This window comes from Ovis aries, chromosome X (genome assembly GCF_016772045.2).
Source record: "Ovis aries strain OAR_USU_Benz2616 breed Rambouillet chromosome X, ARS-UI_Ramb_v3.0, whole genome shotgun sequence".
In the NCBI taxonomy this organism is placed as follows: domain Eukaryota; kingdom Metazoa; phylum Chordata; class Mammalia; order Artiodactyla; family Bovidae; genus Ovis; species Ovis aries.
In genome coordinates, this window is record NC_056080.1 from 58,083,079 (window position 1) to 58,097,186 (window position 14,108).

The 14,108-nt window shown below is 44.2% G+C and overlaps 1 protein-coding gene across 1 annotated transcript in view; it reads left to right on the top strand.

Moving 5' to 3' along the window:
• The first annotated feature begins 1,854 nt into the window (after window positions 1-1,854).
• Window positions 1,855-14,108, top strand: part of SLC9A7 (solute carrier family 9 member A7) — a 177,719-nt gene continuing 165,465 nt past the window's right edge. Inside the window, exon 1 of the mRNA XM_027963353.2 lies at window positions 1,855-2,342. Within this exon, the coding sequence (XP_027819154.1) occupies window positions 2,015-2,342 (328 nt within the window). The 5' untranslated portion in view covers window positions 1,855-2,014. The remainder of the gene's footprint in view (window positions 2,343-14,108) is intronic.

A 14,108-nucleotide genomic window follows, 5' to 3' on the forward strand; every position in this document is an offset into this window, starting at 1 on the left:
CACAGAGCTAGGCACTGGGAATTCAGTGATTCATTAATTCCAACTCTCTTTCCTTCCTTGACCAGGCGAATGAGGTGGATTGAAAAATTCTAGTTCCTGAGGATTTGTTCTGAGAGGCTTTATCATCCAGAGTCCACTTTATGATTTTTTTTTTTTCTGATGGAGCTGGGCCTGGTCTTAAGAATCATCAAAAACTCCCTGGGCTATCAGGAGGTCAACATAAAAGGGCCACCAAGGTAATTCTGCCTCATATATTGTCACCTTGCTTATTTAACATATATGCAGAGTACATCATTCAAAATGGATGAAACACAAGCTGGAATCAAGATTGCTGGGAGAAATATCAATAACCTCAGATATGCAGATGACATCACCCTTATGGCAGAAAGCAAAGAGGAACTAAAGAACCTTTTGATGAAAGTGAAAGAGGAGAGTGAAAAAGCTGACTTAAAACTCAGCATTCGAAAAATGAAGATCAAGGCATCCAGTCTCATTATTTCATGGCAAATAGATGGGGAAACAATGGAAACAGTGACAGACTTTATTTTCTTGGGCTCCAAAATCACTGCAGATGATGACTGAAGCCATGAAATTAAAAGACACTTGCTCCTTGGAAGAAAAGCTATGACCAACCTAGACAGCATATTAAAAAGCAGACACATTACTTTGGCAACAAAGGTCTGTAGTCAAAGCTGTGGTTTTTCCAGTAGTCACATATGGATGTGAGATTTGGACCATAAAGAAGGCCGAGAGGCAAAGAATTGATGCTTTTGAACTGTGGTGTTGGAGAAGACTCTTGAGAGTCTCTTGAACAGCAAGGAGATCCAACCAGTCAATCCTCAACGAAATCAGTCCTGAGTATTCATTGGAAGGACTGATGCTGAAGCTGAAACTCCAATACTTCGGCCACCTGATAAGAACTGACTCATTGGAAAAGACCCTGATGCTGGGAAAGATTAAAGGCAGAAGGAGAGGGGGGTAACAGAGGATGAGCTGGTTGGATGGCATCACTGACTTGATGGACATGAGTCTGAGCAAGCTCCCGGAGTTGGTGATGGACTGGAAGCCTGGTGTGCTGTAGTCCATGGGGTCACAAAGAGTCGGACATGACTGAGCCACTGAACTGACTGAACCACCTGCTGCTCATCCGCCCAGAAGGACAAGTGTCCAGTTCTTTTGGTTCAATCCACTTCCCTGAGGGTTAGTTCCACAGTGCAGAAAAAGAAGTCCCTCTACTTGCCAAGTGATGAAGGTGCTATTTTTAACACTGCTCCCTCATTTTAATCCCTTATTGGTTCTCACTTTGGGTCAGGCTAAAGTAGAGGTTTGTTTGAATGAAGCCTGACGGATTCTGGGAAGCCCAGAATGCTGGAAGTCACTCTGAAAGATGCGGGAAGAGAGGTGTACGGGGGTACCGTGACTTCAAGGTTCCTGGGCTCCTCCAGAACCGCCACTTCTACTGCGCCGAGAGCGGCTACACACTGGCCAGGGATCAAACATTTCAAGTGGTCCCAGACACAGGAATCGAGACCGCACATCCAAGAAGATGCTCTTGCCAGGCACGGGCGACCTCTGGCGTCCCATGTACGAAGCGCGGCGGCGAGTGCCCAGAAAGCGGCCCCGCGAGCCCAGATGGCCTGGCCAGGTACGCCGGGACCGAGGGAGGAGCGCAGTGAGGAGAGGGGCCCGCGGCTCGGCCCGGGGGCTAGAGGGCGGTAGGCGACCTCGCTGGAGGGGGGAAGGGAGGCTGGACCGGGTTGGGGGGGGGGGGACGCGGCGCGGCGGGGGGCCGGACAGGTACGCGGGCGGGGGGCGGTGCTTGGGGATCCTGCGCACTGCGTGCGCCCCTCCCCCAGCGCGACTCCCGGCGCGTCCCCGGTCCCTGCCTGGCGCGAGCTGGAGGAGGAGCTGCAGCGGCCGCGGCTACTCGGGCAGGTCGGTGGCGCCAGGGGAAGCTACCGACGGTGCGGGCTGCGGGTCCCAGCGTGCAGGAGGCGCGGGCGGCGCTGGGGCCATGGAGCCTGGTGACGCGGCGCGCCTCGGCCCGGGGCGGGCGGCCCGGGCGCTGCCAACGCGGCTGCTGCTGATGCCGCTGCTCCCGCTGCTGCTGGGTCGGGGGCTGCGCGGGGCGGCCGCGGCCTCCTCCTCTGGGGCGGCGGCTGAGGACAGCAGCGCCATGGAGGAACTCGCCACGGAGAAGGAGGCAGAGGAGAGCCACCGGCAGGACAGCGTGAGCCTGCTCACCTTCATCCTGCTGCTCACGCTCACCATCCTCACCATCTGGCTTTTCAAGCACCGCCGGGTTCGCTTCCTGCACGAGACCGGGCTGGCCATGATCTACGGTGAGCACCCCGCACCCTCGCCCACCGTCCCCTACTCCCCTCGGGCACCCGTGCTGCTGTGCTTCTCCCCACCCCTTCCCCGCCCCGCGCCGCCTTGTGCTCCCCCTTCACTTGCCGACGTGTTTCGTTTCTTTTCCGTTTCCCGCTGAGACAGTCTCGGCTCCCAAGGTCAACTGTCTGCAATTTCGGGCTCCCTATTACCATGAAAATAAATTCCACCTCATTTCGACGTTTCTTCCAGGGGAACCGGGAAAATGAAAGGCACCGGGGTGGTCTGGTTCAGTCCAGTCGGTTCTGTTTCAGCTTCGCACCCCACCCGTCGCGCCCCCGCCCCCAGCCCCAGTTCAGCTCCACAGGATGTGTGTGGCGGGGCAGGAGGGGGTGACCTCCTAGGGATCGCTCCGCCCCAGGAGGCAGGCCACCGTGAGGGTGGGTAAGGGCTGAGGTTTCCTCGACTTGGGTAAGGACTGAGGGGGCTTGGTGGATGCCACATCAATGGTCAACCTGGGTGGGCGCCCAGTTCTGACATCTGTGTTCCCGGAAGTCTTGTGAATGAAGTCGGAGCTTGAAGCACTGTTAAAGGTGAGAGTGGTCCAAGACCTACGGTGATGTACTGCCATGGCGGGCCCAGTAGGGAAGATGGGCACGCCTCCCACCCTTGTGTCCAAGTGGGAAGTTATACCCACTTGCTTTCTTTAAGAGAAGAGGAGCTTTTGCATTCCTCTGTTTGTAACAAGGACTCTGCTTTGAAGATACGTTTAAGGGTGTATGAAGAGGAAAAGTAATGGTTTTAATTCTGGAGTCAGCCTTCTTTTGTTGTGAAAGATGGACTATGCCATCATCCTTTTCTGAGTTTAATGGCACATGGTGTATTACATGCACAAGGGTCAGCACAAATCTTGGCGTCACTGCATGGATGTCAGCCGCAATCTGAATCATCCCTCTTCCCCTGCCATGCCACCCCCTCCACCCTCACACCTGCCCTCCATGACATGACTTCAAATTGGAACCAAGTATTCTCCTTTTGAATTTAATTCAATAGAGTTAAGGCCCAGGTTGGCATTTTCATGTGAAATAGATGAGTCCACTTAATGACTGTTCCCAGTAGGAAACATTTGACTTCATCAGTTATACTGGAGGGATCTCTCCACTCAATTTCCATTCAGGATTCTGTGATAGAGAATGGAAAGTGAAAACGTTAATCTTTAATGTGACAGTTACCCTTGGCCCTGGGCCTTACTTATTCATGGTGCTTGATTGTTGACAGCCCTGGCTCATGGTCACCAAGGTTATGAAGTGCTCTCCGGGAGCCCTCTAGGTTCTAAAGAGACCTGGCCTAAACAGGTCTTGAATTGAAGCAGGACTAGGTCTAAAACTGAGTTTGGTTATTGCAAATTACAGATGTGAACAAAAAACCTGGCCATTCTTGAGGTTTGTGGTTTGTGTCAATCTGTGACAAATGACTGATGCCCAGGCTAAAGCAGGTAAGCTCGAAGGTTTCCTGAGCTGATAGCAGAGTGGGGAGTTGAAACATGTCATTTTAGGCGGTTGACTCTGAGCAAATGAGCATTGCCTTTAGCCATAAAAATATTTTTATTTTATAGCTCCTAGATCCAATTCATTAAAGTACAGTGTGAATACTTTTAGAAGGTAGATTGGACGGGCTCATAAATACATGCTCCAAGTGCATGGAAAATGAGATTTAAAAATATATTTTCTGAGGAGTACTCCATGTTCTTAGGAGCTCAGTCGCCTTTATCTTAAGGCTTGAAAACAGCAGTAGAATTTTCCTTTGTGGATATGTACTTTTTAAACTCATCTCAATCTCTTAGTCATTGGGATTGTGCTACCAGTGTAGTGTTTCACTTTGTGTTATGGAAATCTGGTTTAATTGATGATGTTCAGAAAAGGCAATATCCTCTCATAGCATTCGCTGTAATTTTCTTCTGTCTTTGGCTTTTAGTGTTACTTTGAAATGCAGTAAGAAATTTGTTTGTCAATATGTGATGTCCTAGGTTCTGCCAAATATTAATATTTTGATGTGGATTGCCTATAACTGAGAGAAAATATTTCTTTTTCTCTAAGAGATATTTAGTCTTCTGTTTTAAGTTCTGCCCCCCTCCCAGCCCCAAATCTGAATTCTGATGTCATTTGATTAGCTAACTAAATATATATATACACACACATACATATACTTAATGGATAGGAATTCTGATTTTAAAAAATTCAATATGAAAATCTTTGAATACTTAAGTGAATGCAGTGCAGATTTCAGGACTTCTCTTTCTCAGTAGAAAGACATCAGATTTCATTTCTTGATATCAGTAGAGGAAGTGAGTGTCCTCTGAGTAATAAAGGGCAAAATGATCTAAGGAAACATTTGTTAAGTATCTGCTGTGTACTGGGTGCCCAAGTTAATTTATGGAGATAACCAATTAAACTTTTAAATGTTGGTAGGTTTTCATGAGTGAAAGAGTTCAACTGTGAATTTCAAAACTTTTACCTTGAAATGAAAAAATCTAATTCCTGGCACTTTAAAAAATACTTAAGTGGTACTTTGAGAGGAAAGGCTTTAATATTTAAAATAAATTGTGGTATATATATATATAAACAATATTTTAATATATAGTAATATATTAAAATAAATTGTGATAATATGTGTATTTGCTGGTATAGTCATAAAACATATCTAGGAGGATATGCAGTAGCCTAACACCATTGGTTTCCTTGTAGGGGAGGAAAAAGGTGGACCATAGGGGTGGGAGGGAAGACCTCACTTTATATACTTTTGTGCTTTTTTTTTTTTTTTTTGAATTTTGGAAGTGGAATCACCTAATAGCATGTCCATGCTTCCATTCTGTGGCATTCTTGTGGCATTTTAAGATACTCCTCAAATCATCCAGTTTGATGCCCACTACTCCCTATTTAAATCAAATTGCTATTAATTTTCTGTGACTTTTCAGCTTTTGGCTGTACCCGTGGAACTTTCGGAGCCCTGGGTCTGGAATGGAGACATAACTGCGAAAGGGGGGAGGTTTTTCCTCTTTTTCCTTTCTCCTTTTATCTCATTGTCTCCAAAGAAGAGGTGATGTACTTTAGGAGTGGTGTGCACAGATAGATCCCAAAGGACCTAAGGACTGTAAGAGACACACTGTGAATACTTAGCACTTAAATGGAAAGGAATTCCACCACCCACCAAGGGACAGTTAAAAGCACTCCTCCTCCCTGACCACTGGTCAAGGCAGCTACCAGGGAAGGTGACCATAGACTCTCCAGGGACCTTGAAGGCAGCCGCACCCTCCCCCCACCCCCTGCCAGACCCTGTGATGAGGGCTGCAGGGCAGCGGCTCTCGCCTAGCATCAGTCTAACCTGTTTTGTCAGTGCAGGGAGCTTCCGGCTGTCTGGCTCTGTACGTGATTAAGTGCCATCCTAAAGTTACCAAGCCCCTCGTGTTTGTGCAGCAGAAATAGCAAGTGTTTGAGGAGGAAAAGGTGGCATAAACAGACTGTGTCAGTTAATTGTGGTTCTCTCTTGTGTGTACAGTAGTTCCACTTTCCCCATAATGTTTTTGTGACAGCTGATATGGGTCCAAAATATCTAACTTCGTCATGCTAGCCTACCACCTGCTTCTTGCTTGCCCCTCCTCCGCACCTATCAACTTTTCAAGTATGTGTTGGTCAGAACCTTCCAGGTTCCATGGACTGTGGCCTCATTGTTGTTTTGCTGGTGCTGAATTGCTAAGCACAGGCTGAGGGAGGGTTCATAGGCAAAGTCTGAAAGGGGAAATTATGGCTTTTTGCAGTAGTGTGAAAGTAACATTTGAGCCTGTGAACAAACATTTCAGAACCACAGTCTTCCTGGTTAATTGGGAAGCTCTGTATAGTCTCAGTTTGGTACCAGATGCCCTGGGTTCAAATGCTGGCCCTCTTACTTGTAAAGCTGTGTAACACTGGGCAAGCTCTCTGAACCTTTGTTTCCTTTTTTCAAAAATGGAGACGGTGTCACTCACTTCACAGAATTTTTGTTATTGTGGTATTGTAAAGGTCAAGTGTGGTGTGTCTGCTGCTGCTGCTGCTGCTGCTGCTGCTGCTGCTGCTGCTGCTGCTGCTGCTGCTGCTAAGTCGCTTCAGTCGTGTCCGACTCTGTGCGACTCCATAGACGGCAGCCCACCAGGTTCCACTGTCCCTGGGATTCTCCAGGCAAGAACACTGGAGTGGGTTGCCATTTCCTTTCCAGTGCATGAAAGTGAAAAGGGAAAGTGAAGTTGCTCAATCGTGTCTGCCTCTTCGCGACCCCATGGACTGCAGCCTACCAGGCTCTTCTGCCCTTGGGATTTTCCAGGCAAGAGTACTGGAGTGGGTTGCCATTGCCTTCTCCTACTGACTTGGTAAATATTAGTTCTCATTTTCAATTTAGACTTGTGATTCTTTGGCCAGCATTGCTACTTGGGTAGAGTCCTGCTGTAATTTTAAAAGGCAGTAAGATACAGTTAGTGGGAGTGATGCGAATTGTCATTTCCTTTTTAAAAAAATTTATTTATTTTTTAATTGAAGAATAATTGCTTTGCAGAATTTGTTGTTTTCTGTCAAATATCAACATGAATCAGCCATAGATATACATTGTAATTTTTTGTGGGCCATTTGTTAATACTTAGAAAAGAATTTATAAGGTAGCTGTTCTACTCTTTTATCCAGTAGTCTCCATTCTTGGGCTTTATTTTTCAGAAATAATCACATTAGCATGTTACATTATACAGATGACAATATTCATTGCAGCAGGAACAAGTTGCAATACTCATTAAGAAGGAACTGGTTAAACTACAGCACATTCTCACTAAGGAACACTGTGCAGTTGGGAAAAAGGTGTTTTGAGATGTCCTTTTAAGGCAGCTCACTTAGTGTTGTGGAAAAAAACAAGGCAAAAAGCAGCATGTATAGCATTTCATTTATTTTTTTAAAGTCCTGTGATATAAATACATAAACATGATATATATACATTTACATATGACATGTATGCAGCTCTGGAAAGAGGCACAAACTTTGATAGTGGGATCAGTTGTTGGGAGGGAGGAAAGGGAGATGTTACTTTTCCTTGTATACTCTTCTGAATGGCCTGAGCTTTCTATAACACTGACCATTACTTCTACAATTGAAACATTTAAAAAATAAAGCAAACAACCTTTTTATAGCAAAAAATGCATTAGAAACAGATCAGTTATGTGGTTAGGTAGCATTTGTTACTTAAAAGTTATAAATGGAAGTAAAATGTATCTTAAAGTTAGAAAAATGACATTTCCTGAAAACATTTCTTAGAGCCTTTTTGGAGTGATGTAATTAGAAATCACCATTTCACAACCCCCAAAGACAATTAACTTTGACAAGGATTTTCAATGAATTCCAGAGCCATAGGTGAGAGGTTGTGGGGGAACATGGTACTTGCATGGTGTTGAATATTACACCACAGACTACTTATCTATCACAAAGGAAAGAAGGTGCCTTTACAGTAGAGAGGTCTGGCAGTCAGCGTCTTATAACCAGGTCATCAAATTTATCCTTGGTCCTCATGGAACTGTCCAGTATTATATGCCTCCTGTTGTGTTACAAGAGGAAGCAGACAGCTTTACCTGTGTGGTATTCATCCTTCAAATGCTTCATCCGAATCTAATGGAGGTTTTAGGGGCATCTTCCAGTTGATAGGAAATATAGGGGATAGGGAAATAAGTTATAAAATACTGTGTGAAAACAGACATATCCAAAATATGGGACAATCTGTAAGACAGTTGTCCTGGTTCCTTCCAAAAGTCTGTCTATGTCAGGGGAAGCAGAAAGGCAGGATAAGTGACTGAATTGTGTTCTCTCAAAAATTCATATGTTGAAGTCCTATTCCCCAGTGTGATGGTCTTTGGAGGTGGGGTCTTTGGGAGTAAATTAGATTTAGAAGGGGTCATGAAGGTGGAGTTTCCATGATGGGATCAGTGCCCTTATAAGAAGAGGAGACCAGATTCTCTCACTCTTCTACCATGTGAGGATAAACCATCCGTTACTCTCATTAAACTCTCTGTGACACTGTGAAACTCTAACAGTAGGTTTCATGAAATGGTTAGGCTCATGTGACTTGAGAATCTGTAACTTCCTGTTCATTTCAGTGTTTTGGTTTGATTTTCAGGTTCACATGTCTTTTGAAAAACTGCCTCTGTTCCACTTAGAAGGGCATATATATATATATATATATATATATATATATGTTAGGAGACTTTTCTCTTTTGGTTAAAGCTTGCTCCCTCTCTTTTAATCAATGTAGCCATCTGTATTAGGGTAATGCTAGCTGTTATAACTGGAGAAGGAAATGGCAACCCACTTCAGTATTCTTGCCTGGAGAATCCCAGGGACGGGGGTGCCTGGTGGGCTGCCGTCTCTGGGGTCGCACAGAGTTGGACACAACTGAAGTGACTTAGCAGCAGCAGTAGCAGCTGTTATAATAGACCAACCCCAAATTTCCATGGCCTAACTTGAGAAACCTTCATTTTTTTCTCATGTAATGGGCCAGTGCAGGCATCTGGCAGGTGGCTCTCCATGTAGCGGTGATTCAGGGTCCAGGTGCCTTCCATTTTGTGACTTATCTGTCCCTTGGGCCATTGGAATTCTTCCCCTCCAGCCCATGAAGGAAGGACAGAGAAGATCACAAGGGGAAGACTTACATACTAAACCTGGAAGTGGCACACATTGCTTTGCTGTTTCTGTTGGACAGAATTTAGTCACAAGGCCACATTGAACTGGAAGGGCGGCAGGAAGATGTAGTCTAGTTGGAGTAAGAGGAACAGGTTTGGAAAGCAGAGCTAGCCAATCTCTGCTGAAGTATTTAATTAATACTTTGTCATACATAATCCAGAAAAGAAACATAGTAAGAATTTGCATGCATTTTTGTTGTTGGTTGTTGATAAAGTAAATTTTCAAGCGATCCAGTTTGAACAGGGCATTCATCTCGAGTTTTATGAAGCTGTTTCAATGAACCTATCAGTATCGCCTGGAGAGCTTGTTAAAAATGGCAGGTCTGGCCCCAGACTGATTGAGAATGTCTCAGTGAGGCCCAGAAATCTGTGATTAAATGCATTGCCAGGGATTTTAAATACTGAAATTTGAAACTCACTGCTACAGAATATTTGTTTTGATCCTTTAAATAAATTCACTATACTGCTTGTAATTAAATAAATGTGGTAAAAAATAGCACCTGTTTATTGAGTACCTGCTATCATGGTCAAGCACCATATTATTTTGCATAGTTTAAGCCATATAACCTTAACAGAAAATGTAATGACTGTATTATTGGTTCCATTTTGCCAGATGAATAAATTGAAAGTTAGGTTTAGTACCTCATTTGTTTAGGGTCACACATTTGAGATTGGTAAATGGGGATCTATTGAAGGATGGGATCAGTAGGTTGAGGATGTATTTGGCTAGGATAGAGGGAAACCTGGATTCTGCCCTGATCATCTGCTTCCAGGAGGTCTTTGAGGGAAATTCATGCCCAGAGTATAAAACAAAGCAAAGTGACCCTTTATTATTAGCTGGGGCTTTGGCTTCAAATTCCAGTGTACAGCTGCAAGGGGTGAGGTTGGCCAGTTTGGAAGAATCCCTTTTCCTACGCTAGATTGACCTTGGGCCCTTGAATCCAAGTGAAGCCAAGATACCTGCTCATTTGTATTCCAAAGACCACATTCCAGGTGTTACTCCATTGCTATGCGTTATGGACTGAATGTCTGTGCCCCTCAAAAATCCTATGTTGAAATCCTAACTCCCAGGGTGATGATGGTAATGGGATGTTTGGCCTTTAGGAAGTAATTAGGTTGAAGGTGGAGCCCTCATGAATGGGATTGGTGCCCTTAAAAAGAGGCCCCAGAGAACTGTCCATCCTGTGAGGGTACAACAGGAAGTTGGCAGCGTGCAACCTGGAAGAGGACTCTCACCAGGACTGGAACATGCCGGTACCCTGGTTTTGGACTTCCAGCCTCCAGGACTGGGAGAGAGAAATTTCTCTGGTTTATAGGTTGCACAGCCTGTGGTACTTTGTTACGGCGGCCTGAACTAAGACAGTATGACAGAAGGCTTCCAGTGTTATGGGGGAAAATAGTCAAACAATGATCAGAGTGGCTGCTCTAGGCCTTCTCAGGTGGGAGCGGTTGCCTAAAAGTATTCTCATTTCTACACATCACTATCACAGAGGTGGGGAGGCAAATTGAGCTGGGTCTGTGACACTCTTGGGTCTCTCTGCTCTTACTGTGCTAGTTGTCACAGGCATATCAGTCTCCTGGACAGAGTTTCCAAAATACGTTAGAAAGAAACCCAGTGCAGGCCGGAGTGTCTTTTGTTTGGTGCTGTCTTTGTCCTTAGAACAGTTGTAACACATAGTAGGTGCTATGGCAACATTTATTTAATGGATTCTACCTTGTCTAACAAAAAGATGTAATACCGCTTAGCTCTAAAGATCCTTCAAGTTCTTGTGCCTCAGATTTACGCTGAGAAGGAATCTTTTGTGAAAACATCTGCTTGAATCACAGAGAACTGTTTAAGGAAGGAGAATGAAGGGATAGGTGAATAGATGTTTGCAGAAAATTGTATATGTAGCTGATAAGCCACATGGTGGTTTTTTTCTTTTTTCTTATGGTAAAATATGTATAACATGAAGTTTGTCATTTTAATTATTTTATCTGTATAATTCACCAACATTTGTAACATTTATAAAATTGTGTGGCTATCATCACTATTTCCAAAATGTTTTCATCTCCCCAAACAGAAACCTTACACTCATTAAGCAATAATGCCCCATTCCTCCCTCCTCCTAACCTCTGATAACCTTTAATTTACTTTCTGTCTCAATGAATTTGCCTATTCTAGAGACTTCATATAAGTGTATTCATACAATATTTGATCTGATTTTTTTCACTTGGAATAATAATTTCAAGGTTCATCCATGTTGTAGTAGGTATATGAACTTCATTCCTTTCTGTGGCTGACTGGTATCCCATTGTAAATATACACTATATTTTGTTTATTCATTCATCAGTTCAGAGACACTTGGGTTGTTTCTACCTTTTAGCAGCTGGTGGTATAATGCTGCTATGAACATTTGTATACAAGTGTCTGTTTGAGTTCCTATTTTCAATTATTTTGAGTATATACCTATAAGTAGAATTGCTGGGTCATGAGGTAATTACATGGGTAACTTTTTGAGGAACTACCAAACTGTTTTCCAAAGTGGCTGCAATATTTTATACTTCTTCTACAGTGCACAAGGGTTCCAATATCACTGCATCCTCTCCAATATATATATATATATATTTTTAGTAGTCACCCTAGGGACTTCCTTAATGGTGCAGTGGCTGAGACTCTGCACTCTCAATGCAGGGGGCCTGGGGATGATCCCTGCTCAGGAAGCTAGATCTTACATGCCACAACTAAGACATGGTGCAGCCAAATAAATAAATATTAAAAAAAAAAAAAGACAGTCACCTTAGTCATTGTGAACTGTTACTTTATTATGGGTTTGATTTACACTTCCCTAAGGAAAGACATAACCATCTGAATGCAGAGTTCCAAAGAATAGCAAGGAGAGATAAGAAAGCCTTCCTCAGCAATCAGTGCAAAGAAATAGAGGAAAACAACAGAATGGGAAAGACTAGAGATCTCTTTAAGAAAATTAGAGATACCAAGGGAACATTTCATGCAAAGATGGGCTCGATAAAGGACAGAAATGGTATGGACCTAACAGAAGCAGAAGATATTAAGAAGAGGTGACAAGAATACACAGAAGAACTGTACAAAAAAGATCTGCACAACCCAGATAATCACAATGGTGTGATCACTCACTTAGAGCCAGACATCCTGGAATGTGAAGTCAAGTGGGCCTTAGAAAGCATCACAAAGCTAGTGGAGGTGATGTAATTCCAGTTGAGCTATTTCAAATCCTGGAAGATGATGCTGTGAAAGTGCTGCACTCAATATGTCAGTAAATTTGGAAAACTCAGCAGTGGCCACAGGACTGGAAAAGGTCAGTTTTCATTCCAATCCCCAAGAAAGGCAATGCCAAAGAATGCTCAAACTACCGCACAATTGCACTTATCTCACACACTAGTAACTGCTAAGTCACTTCAGTCATGTCCGACTCTGCGACCCCAGAGACGGCAGCCCACCAGGCTCCCCCGTCCCTGGGATACTCCAGGCAAGAACACTGGAGTGGGTTGCCATTTCCTTCTCCAGTGCATGAAAGTGAAAGGTGAAAGTGAAGTCGCTCAGTCGTGTCCGACTCTTAGCAACCCCATGGATTGCAGCCTACCAGGCTTCTCCGTCCATAGGATTTCCCAGGCAAGAGTACTGGAGTGGGGTGCCATTGCCTTCTCCTAGTAAAGTAGTAGTAAAGTAATGCTAGTAAAGTAGTACTTTACACTAGTAAAGTAATGCTCAAAATTCTCCAAGCCAGGCTTCAGCAACACGTGAACCGTGAACTTCCTGATGTTCAAGCTGGTTTTTGAAAAGGCAGAGGAACCAGAGATCAAATTGCCAACATCCGCTGGATCATGGAAAAAGCAAGAGAGTTCCCGAAAAACATCTATTTCTGCTTTTTGACTATGTCAAGGCCTTTGACTGTGTGGATCACAATAAACTGTGGAAAATTCTGAAAGAGATGGGAATACCAGACCACCTGACCTGGCTCTTGAGAAACCTGTATGCAGGTCAGGAAGCAACAGTTAGACCTGGACATGGAACAACAAACTAGTTCCAAATAGGAAATGGAGTACGTCAAGGCTGTATATTGTCACCCTGCTTATTTAACTTCTATGCAGAGTACATCATGAGAAATGCTGGGCTGGAAGAAGTACCAGCTGGAATCAAGATTGCTGGGAGAAATATCAATAACCTCAGATATGCAGATGACACCACCCTTATGGCAGAAAGTGAAGAGGAATGAAAAAGCCTCTTGATGAAAGTAAAAGAGGAGAGTGAAAAAGTTGGCTTAAAGCTCAACATTCAGAAAACGAAGATTATGGCAACTGGTCCCATCACTTCATGGGAAATAGATGGGGAAACAGTGTCAGACTTTATTTTTTGGGGCTCCAAAATCACTGCAGATGGTGATTGCAGCCATGAAATTAAAAGATGCTTACACCTTGGAAGGAAAGTTATGACCAACCTAGACAGCATATTGAAAAGCAGAGACATTACTTTGCCAACAAAGGTCCATCTAGTCAAGGCTATGGTTTTTCCAGTGGTCATGTATGGATGTGAGAGTTGAACTGTGAAGAAAGCTGAGCGCCGAAGAATTTTGCTTTCGAACTGTGATGTTGGCAAAGACTCTTGAGAGTCCCTTGGACTCCAAGAAGATCCAGCATGTCCATCCTAAAGGAGATCAGTCCTGGCTGTTCACTGGAAGGACTGATGGTGAAGCTGAAACTCCAATACTTTGGCCACCTCATGCGAAGAGTTGACTCATTGAAAAATACCCTGATGCTGGGAAGGATTGGGGGCAGGAGGAGAAGGGGATGACTGAGGATGAGATGGCTGGATGGCATCACTGATTAGATGGACATGAGTTTGGATAAACTCTGAGTTTGGTGATGGACAGGGAGGCCTGGCGTGCTGTGATTCATGGGGTCACAAAGATTTGAACATGTCTGAGCGACTGAACTGAACTGAAAGATGTTGAGCATTTCACATGGTCATTGGCTGTTTGTATATCTGTTTGGAGAAGTGTTAATTCACACCTCTGCCTGT